Raw genomic sequence first — 24,120 nt, 5'->3', positions numbered from 1 at the left:
GCCACTCTCTCACTTTGTCACAGCTTACCCTTCCCCCTCCCCATATCCTCAAGTCCATTCTCTAGTAGGTCTGTGTCTTTATTCCCATCTTACCCCTAGGTTCTTCATGACCTTTTTTTTTTTCCCTTAGATTCCATATATATGTGTTAGCATACGGTATTTGTTTTTCTGGTCTTTTGTGTTTCCATACAAATTATGCAATTTTTTGTTCTAGTTTTGTGAAAAATGCCAGTGGTAGTTTGATAGGGATTGCATTGAATCTGTAGATTGCTTTGGGTAGTAGAATCATTTTCACAAAAATTTTAATATGAGGTTGGACCTAATATTTAAATATGTATAATAAATATTATATATATTATATAAATATTAGGCTTAAGCTATGGAAAATCACCATTTCTTTGGTCAAATATCAGCACACTTTTGTGGTTCGAACTAAAAATTAACAGTGCTCAAAGCATATTTTATTAAGGAAGATGACATAACTAAAAGAAAAAGACCAATTTTATTTTTCCTTCTTTCTTACCAGAGATATCCTCGAAGAAGACCTCCTCCTAATTGGGTTCACTATGACGGTCTGAGTTTGCCTGTAAAATAAGACGTCTTTGAGAAGAGCATATATATATATATATATACACACACACACACTCATATACACATAACCTTCCTAATTCTACCAAAATAAGTTAGTAAGAAGGTAAAACGATAAATCTTCTAAAGCAAAAGACAAACTAATCCAATCATAAATTAGAGAAAAGAAAGGAGATTTTCTGTCCTTACCTGGGGCCTTGCCCCTTTCCTGATGCCCAGGTCCCTCTGACCACACTTCAGTGTTTGAGCCTCATGGGGCATCATGCCCATCCCTCTGGTGGCATCCCTTCACCAGAGGGATGGGCAGCAGTAACTTTCCCTGGTCCATTTGGGTGGAACCTCTGGAGTGATCAGAAGCAGAGGGGAAAACAGGCCATGCCAGAGGGCCGCAAACTCATCCCAAGTGAAGCAAGATTCAGTGCAAATGCACCTCTCCTGTAGGCCTGGCTCAGCACTGACCACCTCCATGAAGAGATAAGGTTATAACTTTGGAAACTTAAGAATCTATATTTCCTCTAAGAACTAAGATAGAGAAAGCAAAACAGTAGGAAAATTGGTTTGGTGGGCCTGTGATAAATCCATTCACTTTTCTTAGCAAGAAACTTCTCTCTGGTTTTAAGTGTACTTTTTAAAAAGGAATGAGAATATTCAGGAGTGCCGACTAATATTTGTCAAATAATCTGAGATTTTAAGATATTCACAGCAAGCTCCATCTTTGAATAAACGTAGCTCACAAACAAGAAACAGAAAAGTCCTTTGGTAATTCAGTCTTTTTAAAACAGAGGTAGACATTTTTTTATTGTTGTTCTTATGTGTGGTCAGTTATATTGCAAATAAGATCTAGGAACCTAAACACATAGGATTCTTGGCTTTGTTGATGATGTAATTTTGTCAAAGCACTTTTTGAAAAACTTTGACCATTTGTTCCTAGCTCATGAGCATGTGACACATAATTACTAGTTACAAAAATATTTTGTGGTTGAAAATCCGCCTGCTGATGCAGGGGACACAGGTTCGTGCCCTGGTCCGGGAAGATCCCACATGCCGCGGAGCGGCTGGGCCCGTGAGCCATGGCCGCTGAGCCTGTGCGTCTGGAGCCTGTGCTCCGCAACGGGAGAGGCCACAGCAGTGAGAGGCCCGCGTACCGCAAAAAAAAAAAAAAAAAAAAAAAATTTTGTGACCCTTGGTTATAGTGTTCTAAGGACTAATTGCTAGAAAATCCACAAAGTAAACACTAGCTCCATTTAATCAGTAAATTTACCATAATATCAAGCCTCATGTCTCACAAATTAACATTATTCTTAGCACTCTAACAACTGATTTCCTATATTCAAACCCTAAATATTAGCTAACTTTTACAAGATTTTTGAGATTAAAAATATTTTACTGATTATTAGGAGCTTATCAAGTAGCTACAGTTGCTTTTAAGAGTTGACTTTTTTTGATTAAATGCTTTCTTTAATAATATCCTTTTATTATCGCTGGAAGGTATTAAGATTGTTGATGAAGAATAGATGTCTCAAAAAAAAAAAAAAAAGAATAGATGTCTCTTTCCCAAAGGATGTTCCCCATTCTGCCAGTAATTATTACTTAACAATAATAAAATGGATGTTAATTCCATTAGACAGCAAAAATACCTGCATCAATTGGTGAAGCATTATATATTAGTAAAGGAGGAGGCCTTCTTAGTGGAACAAGTCAGGAGGGTGTGTCTGGGCCTTTTTTTTTTTTTTTTTCTTAAGCACTCCTTAACTGCACATTAATACATTCTTAAAATTCGTGTCCAGAATCTGAAGACACTGCATTTTGTAGCCTTGAAATTTTCTTTCCCTTTATTCTCCATTGTTTAGGCCAACTGGGTCCTTTGAAGTTTATATTTAGTCCAGAGACTCAGTAAACTGACCAAACTTTTAAAGTACTATAAATTCAAAATTCAGAGATGGGGAGAAAGGTTGGTGATAGAAACCTCCAACACCATGTCCAGGATTGCCCAGCGGAAACAAGAATAAACTTAAGCGTGTTAAACCCAAAATCCAAGGGTGCACAGCTTAGCAGCACAGGTGGCAACTCCCACGCTCAGGATCTATTTTGGCACCTTGCTGGCGGCACCCAGGACGGAGGCGACACTGACCCCTGGAGAGGCCACTTCTGCTGAACACAAACTACTACGTCTTCCGCCTGCCAAACTGTGACGCAGGCAGCCACACCATCAGTTCTAATATTCTAACCTTCTCTTTCTTCCTGCCAATATTCTTATAAAGGCAGTTTGCTCTGAGATCAGCTATCCTAAACTTAGTACACAAGAGAAAATGGTGTAACTGTTGGTTGTGTTTTGGGGCAGTTACTATGCTGATGGGTGCTGCTAACACTGAGGCAGCTGAAGAACTTAGAAAAAAAAAAAAAGAAAACCACTGGAATGCGTGTACTGGAGATGACAAAATAAGAAAAGGCTGCTAGCCCAAGTAAAACAAATGATATTACTTACTGAAAACAGTGCTGAAGGCTATACCTGATTACCTCATGGGATCCTAACACCAACCCCGTAAACGAGGCCAGTTATCCTGATTTTACAGATGAGGAAACTGATCCTTAGATTAAGTAAATTGCTCCTGGCCACGTGGCAAATAAGCAGAACTGGCACTTGAACCAGGCAGGTCTGTCGGACTCCTGAGCACAGGCCCCTAACAGCTGACTATCTGTCTCACCCCCTCCCAACCTCAACAGATTCGTAGGCTCCATGGAGGTAGACAACACACCATGGTACCACCGGTGCCTGGCACACAAGGAAGGTGCCAAATGTTTGCTGAATAAATGAATGAAATAGGGAATGAGGACTGAAGTTGATGCTCATGGCTAAGCATTTCCAGTTGAGCTGTAAAGGCTGTGAATTGCTAAGAGTCGTCCGACTTTTGCTTTGTGAGCTTCCTTTCTTATATATTTCTAGCTAGTGCAGAGGAGTGTGCTTTGGATGAACAAAAAATACGTTGGATGGTGGAAATACCTAGGAAATGTTGATCTTAATGACCTTCCCTTAACGGAATAGGGGTCACTCTCTTTTGCCAAGCCTCTCGCAGTCTCTTCGAACCCTGCAGTAGGCCTCGAAGAAGTGGGGCAACCCCATCCCCTTCCAGGAGGGCCTACTCCCGTCAATCTCCTGATCACATAAGTCTCCAGAACAGAGACCAGCTGCCGTATTCACCCATAGTCAGTTTACACCTAAACCGCAGGGAACACAGACCAACCCTCTGACAAGGCTCAGCAAGCAGCCCACTGGTGACAGAAATCCAACTTCCCCCTCTAGAGAAAGTCTGTGGAAACTTCTACCACTTGGCTTTGCAGGTTGGGGGATACCAACCTCCCCTTCCCCCGCTCCCCCCAGAGAGGAGAGGGAAAAGCCTCCCATACCAAGACCCCTCTCAAGAGTCCTCTTCCCTTCCAGGCTCTTCTCATATAAATTCAGGAGGTCGATTATAGCATGACCAGTTCTGGGGCTTCGGGTGGGGAAGAGGGCGAGAGAAGTCATTTCACCTGAGAGACTGCCATTACCTCATTTAATTCCTATTCCAACCCTAAAGAAATGTTAAGTAAAAGCCCCCATTATCCCCATTTTATAAATTAAAAAGCAAAGAGATTGTTGTTATCTAACATTTTTAAGGCTTGGGTGACATAAAAAAGATGATTCTGTTACCTAATGTACTTTGAAAGTGGAGAGAGAGAGCAAGACTGAAGATGGATCATGCCATTCTATAAATTCTAAAATAGAGTCATCTAGGTCAAGGTTAGAGGACTCACATGAGGCCACCCCAAACACCATTAGACAATGTATCAGGACTGAGGAGCGGGGAAGGGGACACTTAGGAGCAAAGGCCTCCTTTCTACGCATGCAGAGTCCATCTCCTGAGCCACTGGTCACCCCAGCCTGAACCTGATGTCCAGAATTCACTGCCCAGTTCCAGGCCTGCTGCGGTTTCGTTAAATGCCCATCTGGACCATGAGAACGAGTCTATCAATACTTCAGAATCATTATCACTTTAAATGTGACTAAGCACAGTCTGGATTGAGAGCCTTAAAAGAAATGACCACAAAAATTAAAGTTATTGGACTTCCCTGGTGGTGCAGTGGTTAAGAATCCGCCTGCCAATGCAGGGGACACGGGTTCGAGCCCTGGTCCGGGAAGATCCCACATGCCGCGGAGCAATGAAGCTCGTGAGCCACAACTGCTGAGCCTGCGTGCCATAACTACTGAAGCCTGCGTGCCTAGAGCCCGTGCTCTGCAACAAGAAAAGCCACCACAATAAGAAGCCATGCACCGCAACGAAGAGCAGCCCCCGCTCTCCAAAACTAGAGAAAGCCCGTGCGCAGCAACCAAGACCCAATGCAGCCAAAAAAAAAGGCGGCTTCAGCAGTATTCCAGATGAGAACTATGGCAGCCAGCACTAAGTCATCAGCTGAAAGAGTTATATAAATGGTCAGATTTAGATATGTTTTGAAGGCAGAATTTGCAGAGCGAACGTCTGACGAATTGGATGTGGGATGAAAGAGCAACAGGAATTAAGTAGGACTTCTAGGTTTGGGACCTGAGTGACTATGGTGTGCCTCCATCTGTCGAAATGGGGGACAGAAGCAGACTCCGGGGCAGGAAGAAGCAGACTCTGGGGCAGGAAGAGGAGCACATCAAGAGTTTGGTTTTAGGCATATCAAACTGGAGAAGCCTGTTAGGCACCCAAGTAGAGATGTCAGTAGGGTGTGCAAGTCAAGTGCTCAGGGGGAAGACAGGACTAGAAATGAAGTCGGCTGCACTTCAGTATACAGATGCTGCTTTGAAGCCTGGGTCAAGCCAAATCCCCTAGAGAACAAAGTGTAGATGAGAAGAGGTCCGAGGATTAAACCAGCAAAGCTGACTGAGAAGAAATAGGCTTAGAAAGAGAAAAAGCAGGAGAAGGTGGGGTCCTGGCAGCCAAGGAAGAGCAGGGTGCGGGGGGGAAGGGATGAGCAGAGGTTCGGTGCTGCCCAGGAGTCAAGTGAAAGAACTCCTGAAATGACCACTGGGTGAAAGTCACTGTCACTCTGACAAGCAGCATCAGTGGCGTGGCAGCTTAGGGGAAATGGGCTGGAAGGAAGGCGAGAGAGCAAGATTATACAACTCTTTTGAAGAAATCAGCTGTAGAAGAGAAGAGACATACGGCACCATGGCTAGAGGGCATGGGGAACGAAGGAAAAATTTTAAGAGGTAAAATATTACAGCATGTTTGTATCCTGATGGGAATGATCCAGCAGAAGGGGGAAACCCATGTGGGCTAAGGAAAACGTACACTTAGGAAGAAGGGGTATAAATTCTTCAAAAGGCTTGAAAAGCTGAATAACCTTTTTTTTACTCAAAATGTTGATTTAAAAAAAAAAATTCCATTTTAGCTTTCGTGAATTAGAATAATTCTAGTTACTAGCTGAAAGAAATCTTACAGGCATATCTGTAGTTATTAGAGGTTGGTCCAAAGCTAAAACTGAGAAATAAAATTTTGACATCCAAAAGTAAAGAGATTATTATAAAAATGTTATCTTTTCCTTTTTTAAATTGGCCTTTCTAGACGATATACTATAGTTCGAGATGAAAACTTCTAAGCTTATCACCTCCCACAGTTTCTGTGAGCAGAGTATACTTACAGGCTGCACTGATTCAACCTGTAAAACTTGTGTCGCGCAACACAGAGTCTCCACACGTATTTTGCTGTTTCCATGTCTTCCTAGCAAACAAAATATGCACAAAGTAAACAAAAGCACATCTACAACTTGATACAGAGCTTATCTGAGAACAAGACAGAACTGGGTGCCATATTATTTCAAAGTCACTTTCCACACATTGGGATTCTCTCATTTTCTAAAATTGCACCCCTCATATGAATGTCGTAATTAGGACTCAGGTTATGAAGACAAACAAAAGCCTGCCCAACAGTGTGATTCTTACATTAAACAGTTTCAAAATGACTTAGAAATTTTTAAATTATGAAAATGTCCACTTCTACTACTGACAGCTAGGTACTCAAAGACATTTTTAAACAAAATGACTCTGACTTATTGCTTTTGTCAAGAGAGTAAAAGTAACTGTGAAATGGTATTTCTAAAGAGCTGTTCACTTATCAGTGGAAGTTAAGATACCAGTGTTTACTCTCTCCCATACTTAATAGTCCCTTAAATTTAATTTAGAGATCATGATCAGATAGTATTTATCCAAAGACTCATTCATTCATTCAACAGTATTTACTGAGCAACTGATTTTTGCTAAGTACTGCTATACAAAACGTTATAAAGTATTATAAAATTTTATGTTTTATAGAACTATGAAATACTATACAATTTTAATCCTACCGCCCCCCAAACACATACACACAGAAGTGTTAATTTTCAGGAAAAACATTACATACAGATTCCTAATGTTTACTCACAGTCTGAAACTGGATGGTCTCCTCTTTATTTGACAGCTCTAATGCAAAAAAGGACTTATTGTGGGACATGTTAGCAATATCATGCCACCTAAAGAACAACAAAGAGCAAATGGCAATGTGAGTGCTCAGGTTTTTTTACTAAGAGAATATATGAGTTTTTCCTTTTTGAGCTTAATATATAAGCTACTATTTGTTTATCATTTTAGAAAGAAAACAGTGGTTTTAATCAGCTCGTGTGCATTTTCTAATTGAAGTGACAACAGCTAGTGGCAAGAAGTAAAAGCATGTATACTAAAATGAAGGCAGAGTATTTTAAAATGTAAAATCTATTTATCCTCATTGGCTGCACTAATTTGATCAAATATCCCACTCTCAGCTGGTTGCCAATGCCTCCTTCACTCATTCAACAAACATTTTAAAGGATACCCACTACGATAACACCAGAAATTGTGTTAGGTCCTAGGATACTAAGATCAGTAAGGGACAGTGCTTCCCTCAAAGGGGCACAGATGGAGGGTAGGGCTGATAGAGAACACAGAAGCAGACAAATACTGTTAAGTTCTGCAGGTATACAGGGCAAAATAAGGCACAAAACTAGAGGAGAGCTGCTCTGAAAAGCTGGTGGAGCAGGGTGAAGATAAAGTTCCAATCCAAAGAGTGAAGTATTCTGGGTGTGTTCACCAGGATTCAAACTCCGATTTGGAACTTTCTAACTCTATTTTACCACGTTCAGACTTTATATATTAATATTCCATTTTATTATGTAACTGTATAAGTTTATAAAAGGGAAAAATAGGTCTGGAAGAACAAAATCTATCCCTCTTTATCCTTCTCCATTATATTAGATTTATTTAAATTTAAAATAAAATTCATTTGTAGTAATTTGGTGCTTAACTGTTAAACCTAAAGATTATTAGCGTCATATTAAAGAAGGCAATTTTAGAATTTCCTATCCAGTGAGATAAAGGAAGCCAGTGGGATGTCTCCCAATGTCAGGGCCCTGCCCTTCCGGTGCAGGCCAGATCCATTTCCACCCCCTACCCTGCAGCTCAGCATGTCCAGAAGACGATGAGCAGCTTGGGGACATGAGAGCAATCGCCAAACGGGAGCCACCTGACCCAGTGCAGCACAGCCTAGGAGTGGGGATCTACTCCCCAAGCCGGGTACACGCTCTGTGGTCCTAATCGCCATGGAGGATTCAGGGCCCAAAAGATAGTAAAGCAAAGGAAATGAAGGCTCAAAGGATACTGAAAAGGAAATTTAAATCACCTGAAATCTCATTGTTCAGAGCCAGCCACTGTTAGCACTGTTAGTTGCTATATATCCTTTCTGTCCTTCTTACTAGATACATTCCAAGATTTCCACAAATGGATAGTATCACTTTTTTATAATCAAGAAAAGAAAAACCAACATTATAAGAAGTAATTGAAATTTTTTTCGATGTTGGTATTTTAGGAATTTTGGTACAAACTAGAATCAGAGAGGGGCCTAGAATTTCCACAAGAAATAGCCCTGGAAACCAGAGCTCAAATGAAAAATTCACACCAAGACAAAGAATGACCTTCATATGGTAAGAAAAGGGTCACACATTTTTAAGCATTTCGTAAGCAGGCCATCGTTACAAGCACTATTTTCTACAATTTGGTTTGAAGAAAGTATCTTATAAAAAGAACCATTGCAGTCAGGTGCTATTTTATTCTAGGGAGGGCATATTTCCATTTTCTAGTGAGGCCTTGGGAGAGATTTACTTGTGAGTGATATAACTAGCACAGGTACTAAAAAATATCACCAACAATATCACTAAACAATATCACTAAATCAATATCACCAACAATATCGCCAACAATATCACTAAAAAATATCACCAACAATATCAGCCACAGAAAGTGCACAGAAAGATGTAAGACAAATACCTAAATATCACAGGAGGCCTTCCATTCTTATGTTTCACAAAGATACCTTCGAGACACGCTCCGATGGATATGTCGCTGCCTTGGCTATCCTAAGAGGAGAAAGCGGAAAAGGAAACTCGGGCAGCAGACGCATAAGAACCACAATGACCACACCTACTTCCCTACTCTTGTGTCCCAGGTAGGAAACGTTCAGAAGACCTATGCTGAAGGCAAAAAGTCTGCAAGGTATAAATGTACCATCTTGTAAATACATATGAAAACAGAGTTGGGCTCCTTAAGGAACTCTATTTCAAGAGCACTTCCAAGAACAAAGCACAAAACAGGAATGTGTTTTACTACAAAATTTTGGTCACAAGGACCTCAGCTTTTATGTTTCTTTGGCCTTTGCACAGCAGGGCAACCCTGGGCCTCCCCGCTCTTCTGGCAGAATTACTAAGATGCCTTTGGCAAGCCCAGTCTTCGTGCCACGCTTACCTTGGCAGGGTAGCTCTCTTCTCCATAGCCGTCCATTCTCTCTATCTCCTGCATGTATAGCATTTCAGCATCAGGAGCTGTCAGCCCTCTGCAACCCACAAGAAGTTAGTCAGACTGTTCACAAAACTAAAAAAATTTTTTACGAAAAGCTTTTGTAAAAAAACTACATATCAATTTGTCATAAAACAGTAGAAACATTTCAAGTTTCTAAGCATCTGTGATTAGTTATATCAATGCATCAGTATTTACTGAAAACCAACTGCATGCAAAAGCACTGTGCTGAATGCTGAGGGTTAGTTAGGTAAGATCCTACCCCTTGTACTTTAGGCAGGTAAGGGGAAAGGCAGGAAATAAAACCACCACCTAAAAAAATCTTCAGTGAAAGCTAGAATTCTTTCTAAACCACCAAAGTATCAGGCAATACTAAGCACTGTGTACTAAATTGCAAACGTAAGTGCTGCAATGAGGGTTAGAAGATGGAAACCCTTTTTAGCTCCGGTGACAGAATTACAAGGATGGGTGTGTAGGTAGGAAGGCACTCAACTGCATGGACATGTGCCTCTCCAGCCTCATCTTCTGCTGCTCTCCCACACCCACAAGGCACCCCACACTGCGACCATCCCAAATGCAGCATTTCTTTGAATATACCACATTCCCTCATGCCTCCGGGCCTTTATACATGCTAATCCCGCTTCCTGGTATACCTATCACCCACTTGTGTACCTGGTCAATCCCTAATACCCTTCAAGACTCAGCCTACATGTCACTCCTTCTTTGTCACCTTCTGTGACTGCCCTGAGTCTAAGTCAGATGCCCTTGCTCTGTGTAGAACCACCACATCCTGTGCACGCCTCTCTCCCCCGTACCCATTATCAGTATTACTATTACTATTACCATGGGCTGTCCTGCCTATCCCTTAAGATGCCAAAGCAGGGAATACATTCTTTGATGGCAGATCATTGTTCTATTTATCTTTGTGCCACAGCATTGAGCACTCTGCCTCATACAGAATAACAGCACTAAACTATCTTTTAAGGAGATGCACAAATGAATGAGTGAAAATAACAAAAGATAGAGTGATGTGTGCCTGAGGGGTTAATTATGCTGAAAAAAAAAGGTTCATTTGGACAGCAGAAGGTAAAGCTGGAATGGCAGGATTTAACCAACTTGTGGGAAGCCTTTAATCCCAGGGGTAATGAACTTAGGCTGGGGGAAAGCAAGAAGAGATTCATGAACATTTGAGGAGAAGAGGGGAGACAAGTCAAAAGTGATATTTTAGGAAGATTAATCTTTTGTGAACGACTGTATGGATTTGAGTGGAAACAGATTAAAGGCAAAAGGTTATTTTTAATGGGAGGGGGTGAATAATACGTTATAATTAGACAGACCTGGGTTCAAATCCCACCTCTACCACATGTAACTTTGGGCAAGTTATTTAGTCTTTGTGAGCTTGATTTTCCCAATCTGTAAGGAGATAGTAACATTTACCTTAAAGAATGGTTATAAGAATTTAATGATATATAAAGTACTTGGAACTGCGTGGTATTTGGTTTAGAATAAAACCTAGCATTCTCTAGGACAGGGTTTTTGGACAACACATACAGATTCACTCTCAAAGAAAGTCACTTTCTGCCCAGAAGCAGGGGTCAGGGCAATAAGCACCACAGCTCTCAGCAGAGCTCCCCCAGAGGACAGAAACACAGCTTCCAAAGGTGTAAGCGGGGGGACTAGGGGGGCGGACACAAAAGAAAACATCACACCTGCCACATCACAAAAGAAAACATGTCTCCCTAATGTTGCATTAACCTACGCAGGACCGAGTCACCACCAAAACCTTTAAGACATGGGATGAAGAACTGTCATCCTTCAGTGACTGCAGCTTTCCACTTCCTCAGTTTCATCAATGATAAAAAATGAATAATAAATGAGTTAATACGGGTAAGTGCTCATAAGAACACTTGGCACGCTGTGAGAGCTCTGCAAAGGTTGGCTCCTGGTAACTAGCAGTAGTAGCAGCAGCAGTAGTAAAGTTCCAAATTTAATGGTGTCGATGCATGGTTCAAATTCAAACAGGCATTAGTTCTAACCTATTTCCACTTCTCAGCGTTACCTGTATTTCTGATGCAGTAAGGCCACTTTTTGGGTTGCTTCTTCCAATACTTTTTCATCTTGTAACCACTCCTGGAAAAAACATACTGCAGTAAGTATGTAAACAAATCACCCAAATTTCTTAGAAGGAATGTTACTGACTCTTGCCACCAGCAGGCAAAACTAGGGCTAGTGTTAATGTGTGCGAGCTTTGCTTAAGGACATAATCATGATCTTTCTAAGGAATTACGTGGCTTCTGCTCAGGAGCCAAAACACTTGCCCTGCCTTCTCAATTCATCCCAGAGAAAGTTTCAGATGAGTTATTTCAGTTTGGTAACATCATCAGCCAGTTCCAAGCCCAGCACATAACACCTTGTGCATTCCCTGGCTGGTTGTGTAGACACTCGGAAGAGCGTACCACCTCCTGTAGTTGTTCCAACACACAGTTTCCCTGTCAGTTCCATCAGTAGTGACTTTAAACTGTAGAAGGCAGTGTCTTTTTGTCATCTACTCTTTAATTTGCTGATGAGAAACCAAATCCATTTCAACATAACTCTGTCAGGTTTTGAACCTTCAGTTAAAAGCAAAACCTCTATGTGGTTCCACAGAAGTTGGAAATCTGTCCCTCTCTTTAGACTCACAGCCAAACACAAAATGAATTTCTCTGCCTGCAGTCCAATGACCACAGACCCTTCTGTTTCTGTGGGTTTACAAGGACCAGAAGACTACAACAGGCAAAGCATTTACACCTGAGCTGTTTATAAGAGGAAATTGATTTTTTTAAACTCTATTCCCGCCTAGTAAGTCTACTATATGGACTTCATTTCAGGGAATATTAAGGGTATGGAAATAAATTGTTTTTAAAAAGGCCCAATGTCAAAAGAATTCTTACCACAGGAAGCAAGGCAAATTTCTGAAGAAAGTCCTGGGATTCATACTGATCAAAGTCACCAAAATCAGCTATATAAAATGACAAATATTCACATGTCAGTTATGCTTAACTGGAAGCAAAACATGCAGAACTAAATTCAATATGCAGTACAAAGATGGTGTGCTTATGATTTAGAAGTCAAATTTGCCTTACAGCTTATAAAGTGTATACTTTAAAAATACCTTTTTAAAAACATTAATTAGGTAGATTCATGTGTCTTGACTTGGAAAAAATGCCTTTTAATAAAGTGAAAAAAACCAAGTTACAAACTATATGTAAACCATCTCTTTTTTTGTCATTAAAAAAAAAACAAAACCTACTTTGTAATCCTGTATGCTTACTTATGCACAGAAAAATGTCAGGAAGAAACCAAACCATTCATGGTAGTGATTATTTCTAGGGAAAGGAACTAGATCATCTGAATATGTTACAGCAAGATGTATTTGTTTAGAAATTTTTAATTGTGCAAAACATTGATAGTTCAGCAAAAAGCTTAGGAAAAACTAACTCTTAAAGCCAAAGACGACACTTAGGAAGCTTCAAAGTACCTTGAAAAGGAATGTGGCTCCATGTGTATCAGGCATTTATTTGTCTAGAAATGATATATGTCTCCATGCCTGCTAATATCTGATGGAACTTAATTAATGATTCTTCTGATTAAATTTCAATTCCCAAGATTAAATGCCAGTTATCATTTGAAATAATGCCCCATCAGAAGTCTTTCCAAAGTATATTACGTACATGTAAATACATATAGATTAGACATGTGAAAAATGACAGTTAATTCAAAAATACTTGTGAAATGCAGAACTATCTATTATGATTGACGATGTTCTATAACCTAGGACAACTGAGAAACCAAACAAATGACGTGCGCTTAAAGTACAAGCGAACATAACCTCATCAACCACATTGTTTAGCTGATCTTTCTTCTGAAAACATTAGCTAGCAGCAGATCAAGTTCCTGAACTAGAGGAATACACAGCATATTAAATGCTATACGTGCGTGTGCATATGTGTGTATTTCCTCTCTACTTTTGGTCTGTGTGCTCTGTTGACGTAACATGCTTAACCTTCCAGAAGTCTCATATTTCACTGAAGTAATCCAAACTCATTTTTCCCCCACAAGGAAGCCCCTTAGATAACAGAATATTTCACTAATATAAAAAACTACTTTATAGTAGTTATTTTCTATAAAGTCAGTTACTTTAAGAATCCCTTGCTGTTTCTGTTTAACGTACATTTTAATCTGATAGATCCATTATATGATCAAGTGCCATTATTTACCTTGAACAGCTAAGCCTGCTAGCTGAATTGCTTGTTCTAATGTACAAGGAATGTTTCCTTCCAAGATATCTTTCTTCAGCTGCAGATAATACTGATACCTATAAAAAAAAGGTCAATTTTTAAAAGTCAATATCAGTATTACCTCCACTTGAGACACAATGCATTTTATCATAATTTGGTAGAGGAGCATAAACTAGCCAAAACCTTAAGCTCAGACGATTTCGAAGAACAACAGGAACATCCTTGACCATATCTATACCGACACACACACACACACACACACACACACACACACACACACACACACACACACAATATAATCAATTTATTGAGTCACTTATCCTTAATTGTAGTTATCTGAAAGCTACAACCATCGAGAAGACAGCTGGTCATCTGTCTTATACCCTGTAAAAATCTCTAAGTTTTGTCCTTTTTCGTTGGAGACATAGAGAATCAATGGCCAATTTTTACTTTAGAAACTGACTCGTAACTTGGTGATGTAAGACTTTCCTAGCCCTGGAGAGTAAAGCCAGAAAAAAAATGGTTCCAGACATTTCAGACCAGCCTTATATTAAAATATTCTTTGATGAAATACCAAAAAGAATAGTTTCTAAAATGCTTTCTTAATATTCTTGGGATGTGGGTTTACTTCTGTTTATGTTGTCAATGTATAGGGTATTAGTTACCAGCACAAGCTTTAGTCAAGCAGACCTAGGTTAAATTCCAGATCTCTGATTTAGCATTTTGCATGAACTTGGGCAAGTCATAATCTGTGGGTTTAAGTTATCTCTAATAAAATGAGGGCACTGTCACCCCTTCACAAGGCTGAACATATCAAGGAATATATGTAAAGCTCTCGGCATAATACTAGAACATAGCTGGTACTTAAAAAACAGCTGTTATTATTATCAGCAATCATCTACTTTCAGCCAGTCAGCAGTATTTCATCTGTATCACTTCTCCATTTCGATAAGCTCTATAGTGAAGATTTATTCTGCCTTCCTCTTATTTTTTCACTTAGGTAATTACTAGGGCCAACTATGCATCAAGCATTGTTCTAGATGCTGGGGATACGGTGTTGAACGAAGATCCAGCAACTCTCTGTCAATACGGTCTATAGAACCATCTTGAATCCAGAATCTCTTCCAGGTTTGACATCTGTGAAGTTCAACCCAGTTACAGTTCACATTTGAATTCCCCTGAGAGCCCACCCTTTTAATCATTACATATGTCCTTACATCATCCTATTTTAGCTACCTTTGAGGTTTCCATTCTTTGTTACCAAAAAGCTTGACCAGAACACCATCCTTTTAAACAAGGATTTAGATCCCACTTATCCCCTTCCACCTGCTAGTAGAACCCATAGACTTCCCTCAATCAGCAAATAGAATGCTGGTAGCTCTGAGATCTTGTCAAAGAAGAAACCTTGAAACATTCTCCCAGGCAGCTCCTTTCAAACACCTAAAGAAGTCTATCTATTCAATATGCTGTCCACATATTCCACTCTAAATATTCTTGGTTCTTTCCTTAAATCACTGGAAAGCAGGTCCACCCTCTAGACTAATGCCTAGATTATGGCATATACATTCCTAACTGGTCTCCTGCCTATAGTCTTGTCACCTATAATCTACCTTCCATGATGGGTGCTTTGTAAAATGCACATTTCATCATTCCCATCCATTAAAATTCAAAAATGTCTGCCCCTGTTGATCTATGACTTTATGACTAGGACATTCCTTTTTTCAAGTCTCCGTTCACCCCTCGAAGTAATGTCTGAAATTTCCTGGAAACATCAGTTGCTTTTACTATCCCCCTACTTTGCACAAGCTACTCCCTCTAACTAGAAAATTACTTGTAAAGTCAAGTGAAAAGTCAACTTCTTTACACCCTGTTCATGTTCCCCACATCCCACCCCTAGGAATCCAGTGCTTTAATTAAAGCATGTATTATCATAATATACTGTAATTGTTCATTTACATAGACTGTCAGTTCTACCAGATTGTGAGCAACTCCTCCAGAGTAAGAGTAAAGCATATCCATTTATATATTCATCTCCCACAGTAACCAATATAATTCTCACATACCATATTATATCTTCAATAAATGTTTAAATAAATGAGTCAGAGTGGTCAGTCACTGTTTATTCCTCCTGGCTTCTACTTCTCTCTTCAATATTTATGTCTCAGATCTGTTTCATAGCCAGTTCATGCTTATCCCTACAACCTGTTTCTAGCTTCTTTGGTTATCCACCTTCTTCCAAAAATTAACTCTGAACTCAGTACTTAAAAAGAATATTCCACAAACACAGGGCAGTACCAGGTTCTTACTATCTGCAAGGCATTGTGTCAGATATTATGCAAAAGGCAAAGTTAAAGAAAACATGGGTTTAAAATCTAAGGAAAAGATACGTACACAGATAACTGTAGTGAAAGGCTGTGACAACTGCCATCGTAAGTACAAGCAAATTCTAGAATAGCCTGGAGGAGGCAAAACTCATTCCACCCTGAGGGACCACAGAAGCTTAATGGAGGAGGTGCCTTTTGAACTAAAATCAGATGAACAGGATTCTAGTACATATTTATGAAAGAAAGGTCTTGGGACACAAAGGTGAAAGGGCATGCAGCATGTTCAGCACACTAGAAGTAGTCCAGCTTGGCTCGAAAGTAATGTTAAATGGGGTTAAAAAGATACGGTAGTGGTGGATTTTGAAGAATGTGAAAGGCAGGCTCAAGAATCCAAATTTGGTATAAACAAAAAGGTCCTACTGTATAGCACAGAAAACTATATTCAATATCCTATGATAAACCATAACGGAAAAGAATATTAAAAAAACAATGTATATATATATATATATATGTATATATAACTGAATCACTTTGCTGTACAGAAATAATTAACACAACATTGTAAATCAACTGCACTTCAATTAAAAAAAAAGAATCCAAATTTGATCCCTTGTTTTTTCTTTTGTTATTGCCAAGAAAAAAAAGAACATTTAGTTCCTCTATCCCACTCCTTAATACATTCTACCCTTGCTGCCTTTGTCCCTTTTAAGTGCACTTACTGGCCAAACTTTTCTGATCTCAAACACCTCCCCCACCTCCCCTTTGCCCCACACCTATGTACAGAATACTATGGCTACTGGTGTCAGAATTAGAAGGACCCTTCCACACATTTCCTTGAGGAGTAAACGCAGATTTTGTGACAATTTTTTTTAAATCTCCTCTCTCATTTCATTGTTACAAAGGTCAGAAAAAACTCAACAAAAACATTAAAGGTGACATCACTACAAGAAGAGTTCACAGCCAGGGTAAAAACATCATTTTTCCTTTGAATCATTCCTTCATGCCCAGTGAACCCATAACTCATGCAACATGCAGTAAAGCACTGTGACACACCACATACCAGCACCTCCATGTAATACTGAGGCTAAAACTGCAGGGGCGAGAGGGCAAAGTTTAGCCTTATCTCCTGACTCCAACCTTAATTTCACCTTTTTAATTTCACTGGATTTCCTAGAAACAAACAGCACATTATTTCTTACCTGGTAATCTCCTGCTGCAGCTGTGAAACTGAAGGCACATAAAACACCACTCCAAAATAGACGGTAGGTTCCAATGCATATTTATCCAGCTGCTTCTTTAGAGGTTTTTCCAAATCTACCCACCGGCGCTGGTTTTGCTTGTTGTAGTACCAGAGGCTGAAGTAAGTGATCTGGAAAGAGGGAGAATCACTGAAGGAAGCAGAAATGTACAAAAGGATTTAATTGCTCTAATCCATGACCTGGGACCAAGTGACCGTCTCCTATTGCTTCTCTTCTCAGAAAGGGACCACAGCAAAAGCCGAAGGGGGAAAAAAAAAAAAAGGAGGCAAGACCTATCTCTAACTAGATACTCATTCAGGAAATAGAGGCAAAAAGTCGGTTACGCTTGCAGACTGTTTCTTGAACCCTGCATAGAAAAATGTCTAGACATCAGAATGCAGCAGGTGCTACAGGATTTTACATAAGTTCAACAAAAAAACGTAAAATGTTTAGTTTTTAAATTATCAAAATACTACATTACCGTAATTAATATTTTATAATAAGCGTAACTGGGGTTTGACCTAGTTGAATTCTGACTAGTGTTAATCCAACTTGTCACTACGCTCAAATTTGGCATCTATGAATAAATTATTTCATGTAAATACCAAAAATTCTAGTAATAAAGATGTAATTGCAACTTTTCTTTGCCCCCCCGCAAAGTTCACTAGATACAAATTTAAGCAACTGTAATGCTGTGGAGGTAAATACACACACATACACACACACACACACACACACACACCATGAGAAAAGCTATATACCTAAAGCAGTAAAATAACTTAAGTGTCTTACTCGGAGGTTTAAGAAAAATATCCAGATATGAGCATTCAAATCTTAGTTGCTGTGTAATAAACTGTTCTAGTAAATCAATCCTAACCCTGGGCCTCGTCCACCTGAAAAAGTGTTCATGCACTTAAGGGTTGAAATGACAGCCTCAGGCCACTGCTAATATTTACCTCAAAAATCCATTTACAGATCAAGGCAATGGAAAAATCACTGCTTTGTTCTAGATTCTTAGAGCAACACTGTCAAATAGAACTTCCTACGATGATGGGACTGCTCTGTATCTGCGCTCTCCAGTATAACACACACGTGGCTACTGGGGACTTGAAATGTGGCTAGTGCAGCTGAGGCACCAAGTCCCCAGTGTTACTTAATTTTAACTGACTTAAATAACCGCAAACATCTAGTGGCCATTATACTGGATAATATAGCTTTAGAGCAACAATAAAACAAGAACTAACACTCAGGCCATTTCTTTAACCTGTAATCCTCAAAAAAATGAGTTTTTAATTTACAGAGAAAAAGTGACCTCAATATTCAAACATGTCCTCAGGGGGTTTCCCTGGTGGTGCAGTGGTTGACAGTCCGCCTGCCGATGCAGGGGACACAGGTTCGTGCCCCGGTCTGCGAAGATCCCACATGCCGCGGAGCAGCTGGACCTGTGAGCCACGGCCGCTGGGCCTGCACGTCTGGAGCCTGTGCTCCGCAACGGGAGAGGCCACAACAGTGAGAGGCCCGTGTACCACAAAAAACAAAACAAAACAAAACATGTCCTCAATATTAATAATTTCATCTTACAAGTTTTTACAAAGGAAGAACCATACCTTTAAAATGAGTCTATTAATCAAAGAAACTCAACAAGAGTGAGGAATGTATCCATTTTCCCTTTATACACAAACAGTTAGAATAGTGCAGGAATTCAGTAAATTTTGAATGAAAGAATGAATATTCTCCTGCTTCTCAGTTGCCACCCAAGTCATCACATACGAATGGAATATTTTGGACATCTACTATGTTGGACCAGGTTCTGTTCCAAGAACCAGAACAATATCATAGATTAAATCACCCCCATTACCTTATCAAATAGATACTTGTTGTGTGTGTTAAACTCTAAAACCAGTGTTTCTCCAAGTGCTGTCCTTGGACCACCTCAACCAGAATTACCTGGAGAGCAGTGAGCCCTACAGAGCTATTAAACTCTCAAGTAATTCTCGTACCCTTTAAAGTTTGAAAATCACTGCACTACAGCATACCGCCCCCCTCCAGTGTTACGTAGGAGATAGTCGTATGAACAACCTATCCTTGAAAAGCTGTGTGGAAATCATTATTTTTGAAAATCCAAACACACTGTAATACAGCACAAAGTCTGAGTCCTACTGTTGTTATTTTCTGAAGTTATGATTATGTTTATAAAATAAATTATATGTTACCTGTAGGAAAAGAATAGTATCACATTTTTGGAAAACAGGTACTATTCCTATTCCTTCTTTCTTCTGAACTGCAACTTACAGAAAAGAAAAATCTGGTAACAGAAAGAAGATGTTGCTAAAAGTCCAAAGTCCTGGGTTTAATTTCCAATACTTGCTCACTGTGAAGCGGAAAAGTCAATCAGTACAATTCGGTTTTCTCAAGTGTAAAATAAGGTAATACCTCCCTCATAACTCCATCATGAGACCTAAATGTGAAACACATATGAATGCATTTTGCCACTAGAAAACCACTATATTTATAAAAGATTATTTAATTTCACCCACTCTGCTAAACATCAACAAAATCGATTAAAGACCCTGACAAAAAAAACTTTTCTAATTACATTTATTTGGATTGATTACAACACAATACATTTCTGTTCATTGTATTTATGTTTTGTGTTCTATTTTAGAACTAGGCTGCATGTACCATGTTTGGTCTATAAAACATACCACTGCTATGCACTTAATTCAATAAATATTTATTTTTTGCCATAAACACAGAAGACTGGATATTCTTTAGAATCTAAAACTGTTTTGGTCATAATGGTATATCACTTTTAATCAAAATTAAAAGGTCTTAAAAATACTCTTTGTAAACATTACCCTTCCCTTTAAATCTAGTTGGGCCTGAATCCTCCAAACACAAAAATATAAATAGAATTATAAAACTATAGGTTTATTACATAATTTGTGGCTGCATCTTTTGTGAACTGATCATGATATACAAAAATATCTGAATAAACTGCTGGCATTCTAAAAATAAGCACATTCTAGAAGAAATAAACTCTTAAAAATCTGCTAAGTTTATTTATTATAGCAATGCATTTATTATGCCACATATGGATAGAAAATCAAGAAGTACATTTGTAAAATTGCATCATAATTAGCTTTTGTATTTACAAATTATATACCTTATAAAGGAGTATCAAGAACTTTGTGCAAACAGCTGAATATAGATTTGGCAAATTATTTATTGATTAGCTATTTTAGTCACAGGAAAGTCTAAGATTTTAGACATTTGAACACTAACCCACTTTATGTTGTAGTAAAGTATTTGCTTTGGAACCTGTCCCTGTGTTCAAGTTCTCTCTTAAGTGGTAGTTCAGGCTAGCCAAAATAAAGTTTATATCTTGTAAATACTTTCAAGGAGGTATCATATTTCTAAAATTGCTCCAAGAAATGTTTATATACATATGAGTAACTAAAATCTCATAATATTATAACCCTTGGACTCAATGCTTTCTTAGAATTTCTACACATACATACTGAAATAACAACATCTGATTCCAGAGATTTTATAATATAATATGGTTTGTTTCTAAGATGAGTACGTAGAGTTTGAGCAATAAAATGTTGTGATTAAATTTCGTCAGGCATAGAATTTTCTGTATAAGTCCACTTTGGGGTATTTGTCTTGGATGACAACCTTGAGAAGCCGGATAATTAATTCTCTCCCCCCACAAAAAAATTTAAACCTATCCATAAAGAAAACAAAGGGGGAGAGGGAATCAAAGATACGTAGAGAACATTTCCTTCCTCATTCTATAGGCCAGCATTATCCTGATACCAAAGCCAGACAAAAGACACCACCATAAAATAAATCTATAAACAATAGATCTATAAACAATAAGGTGCAAAAATCCTCAACAAAATACTAGCAAACCGAATCCAACAGCATACTGAAAAGATTATACATCATGACCAAGTGGGACTCAACCCAGGAGTACAACATAAAACAATCAATCAATGTGACATATTATTGACATGAAGGGGAAAAAACAACCAACTCAATTGACACAGAAAAAGCATTTGACAAAACCCAACACTCTTTCATGATCAAAATACTCAAACAAGGAATACAACAGAACTTCTTGAAAGCATTTATGAAAATCCCCAGCTAACATCACACTGAATGGTAAAAGATTGAAAGCTTTTCCCCTAAGATCAGGAACAAGGCAAGTATGCCCATATTCAACACCACTAGTCAACACTGTACTGGAAATTCTAGCCAAAGCAATTAGGTAAGAAAACGAAATAAAAGCGTCCAAACTGGAAAAGAAGTAAAACCATCTCCATGCACAGATGACATGATCCTATATATTTTTAAAAATCCCAAAAGAGCCCTTACCAAAAAAAACAAACAACAACAACAAAACTACTAGAGCCAAAAAACTCAGCAAAGTTGCAAGGTTCAAGATCAACATGCAGAAATCAGTATGAATTCCATATACCAGCAATGGAAAATTCAAAAAGGAAATTAAGAAAACAATTCCATTTATAATAGCATCCAAGAGAATAAAATACCTAGAAATAAATTTAACCAAGGAGGTGAAAAGATGTGTATACTGAACAATACAAAACATTGCTGGAAGAAATTAAATGGAAAGATATTCTGTGTTCACAGATTGGAACACTTAATATTGTTAAGATGGCAACACTACCCAAAGTGACCTACAGATTCAAATGCAATCCGTATCAAACTTCCAAGAGCCTTTTTCACATAAATGGAAAAGCCAATCCTCAGATTCATGTGAACTGCAAGGGGACCCAAATTGGCAAAACAATATCAAAAATGAACAAAGTTGGGAGACTCACACTTTCTAATTTTAAAACTTACTACTAAGCTACCATAATCAAAACAGTGAGATACCAGTATAAGGAGAGACGTTTAGATCAGTGACATAGAACTGAGTCCAGAAATAAATCCATGTATCTATGGTCAACTGATTTTCAATAAGAGTACCAAGACTATTCAACGGAGAAAAAAACAGTCTCTTCAACAAATGGTTCTGGGACAATTAAAGATCCACAATCAAAAGAATGAAGCTAGACCCTGACCTCACACCATATACAAAAATTAACTCAAGCTGGATCAATGACCTAAATGTAAGGACTAAACCATAAAACTCTTGAGAAGAAACCATAGAAGTAAACTTTCATGACCCTGAATTTGGAAACAGATTCTTAGATATGATGCCAAAAGTATGAGCAACAAAGGGAAAAACATATTTAACTTCATCAAAATTTAAAACTGTGTGCATCAAAGAACCAAATCAAGAAAGCAAAAAGACAACCTACAGAATGGGAGAAAATATTTCCAAATCATATATTTGATAAGGGTCTAGAATCTAGAATATATAAAGAACTCACACAACAACAAAAAGACAAACAACTCATTTTTAAAAACAGGCAAAGGACTTCGATATTTCTCCAAAGAACACAAACAAATGGCCAAGAAACACATGAAAAAATGCTCAATCACCAGTAGTGAAAACCAACCCAGAACCACAATGAGATACCATTCCACACCCATTAGGATGGCTATAACTTAAAACAGAAAATAAGTGTTGCTGAGGAAGTGGAGAAATTGGAACCCTTGTATATTGCTGGTAAGAATGTAAAGTGGTTCGGCTGCTATGGAAAACAATTTAGCAGTTCCTCAAAAAATTAAACATATAATTACCATGTGACACAGCAATTCCACTCCTATATATTTTCCTGAAAGGACTAAAAACAGGCACTCAAACAAATACATGTAAACACATGTTTATAGCAGGACTGTTTGCAGTAGCCAAAAGGTGGAAACAAGCCAAATATCCATCAGTAGATGAAAAGATAATTATGGAATATACATACAATGGAACATTATTCAATCATTTTTTTAAAAAGTAGACACATGTTACAACATGGATGGACTTCAGAAACATTACGCTAAGTGAAAGAAGACAGTCACAAAAGGTCACATGTTGTATAACTCCATTTAAAGGAAATATCCAGAATAGAAAATCCATAGAGACAGAAAGTAGACTGGTGGTTGTGAGGTGTGGAAATAGGGAGGAATGGGGAGTAACTGCTTAATAGGTAGAGGATTTTCATTTAGGGTAATAAAATTGTTTTGGAACTAGATAGAGGTAGTATTGTGAATGTACTAAATGCCATTGAATTGTTTACTTTGAAACGGTTAACTTTCTGTTGTGTGAATTTCATCTCAAAAAAGATATTTTTGAAGATCAGAACCACTCAAAATCAAACTCAAACACACAATTTTAAAACTTTATTTTTAGATGTTTAAATACATCATATTCAGTGTATTTGAAAAAGTCTAAGGGGAAAAAAATGAACCAGAAATAGATGAACCTAGCTACGCGTTAATTATATTTTCTACTTTCTAATATCTATACTTAGGTCAAGATTTTGTACAGTTTGACAAATACCTGGTAAACTCAACTATCTGAACATAAATGAAAAACACTGAATAAGCAAAAATGTGTTTGAGTAATGAAAAATTTGTCAAAATCAAAGCAATAAAGTATATGCCCTTGACAAAGAAGAAATTTCTCCTTCCTCTTTTACAGAACTTTTTAAAATTTTATTTTACACATACTTGTAATGAGTTTAGTAATCTGGTTATCCAATTAAAAGCAGATTAAAAGATGACAAATTACTGAAATTTGGCAGTCCAGTGTTTAGGATTCTGTGTACTTTCACTGCCCTGGGCCTGGGTTCGATCCCTAGTTGAGGAACTAAGATCCCATAAGCCTGCAGTGCAACCAAAAAAAA

At 38.3% G+C, this 24,120-nt stretch overlaps 1 protein-coding gene across 2 annotated transcripts in view; it reads right to left on the bottom strand.

The window, feature by feature from the left end:
- The window catches only part of PTPN21 (protein tyrosine phosphatase non-receptor type 21), a 63,032-nt gene that overhangs the window by 19,722 nt on the left and 19,190 nt on the right, over nt 1-24,120 (bottom strand). Inside the window, exons 2-10 of one of the 2 annotated variants that reach the window (XM_024736334.1) lie at nt 17,267-17,436; nt 13,723-13,820; nt 12,397-12,464; nt 11,526-11,596; nt 9,416-9,503; nt 8,942-9,030; nt 7,029-7,116; nt 6,250-6,329; nt 524-584 (exon numbers count right to left, since the gene is read on the bottom strand). In XM_024736334.1, the coding sequence (XP_024592102.1) occupies nt 524-584; nt 6,250-6,329; nt 7,029-7,116; nt 8,942-9,030; nt 9,416-9,503; nt 11,526-11,596; nt 12,397-12,464; nt 13,723-13,820; nt 17,267-17,436 (813 nt within the window). Of the gene's footprint in view, nt 1-523; nt 585-6,249; nt 6,330-7,028; nt 7,117-8,941; nt 9,031-9,415; nt 9,504-11,525; nt 11,597-12,396; nt 12,465-12,983; nt 13,060-13,722; nt 13,821-17,266; nt 17,437-24,120 lie in introns of those variants that run through there. The other variant, XM_024736335.1, reaches the window with a different exon arrangement.

Source organism: Neophocaena asiaeorientalis, unplaced genomic scaffold, assembly GCF_003031525.2.
Source record: "Neophocaena asiaeorientalis asiaeorientalis breed wild unplaced genomic scaffold, Neophocaena_asiaeorientalis_V1.1 scaffold152, whole genome shotgun sequence".
Classification (NCBI taxonomy): domain Eukaryota; kingdom Metazoa; phylum Chordata; class Mammalia; order Artiodactyla; family Phocoenidae; genus Neophocaena; species Neophocaena asiaeorientalis.
This window is presented reverse-complemented; position numbering and strand designations above follow the sequence as displayed.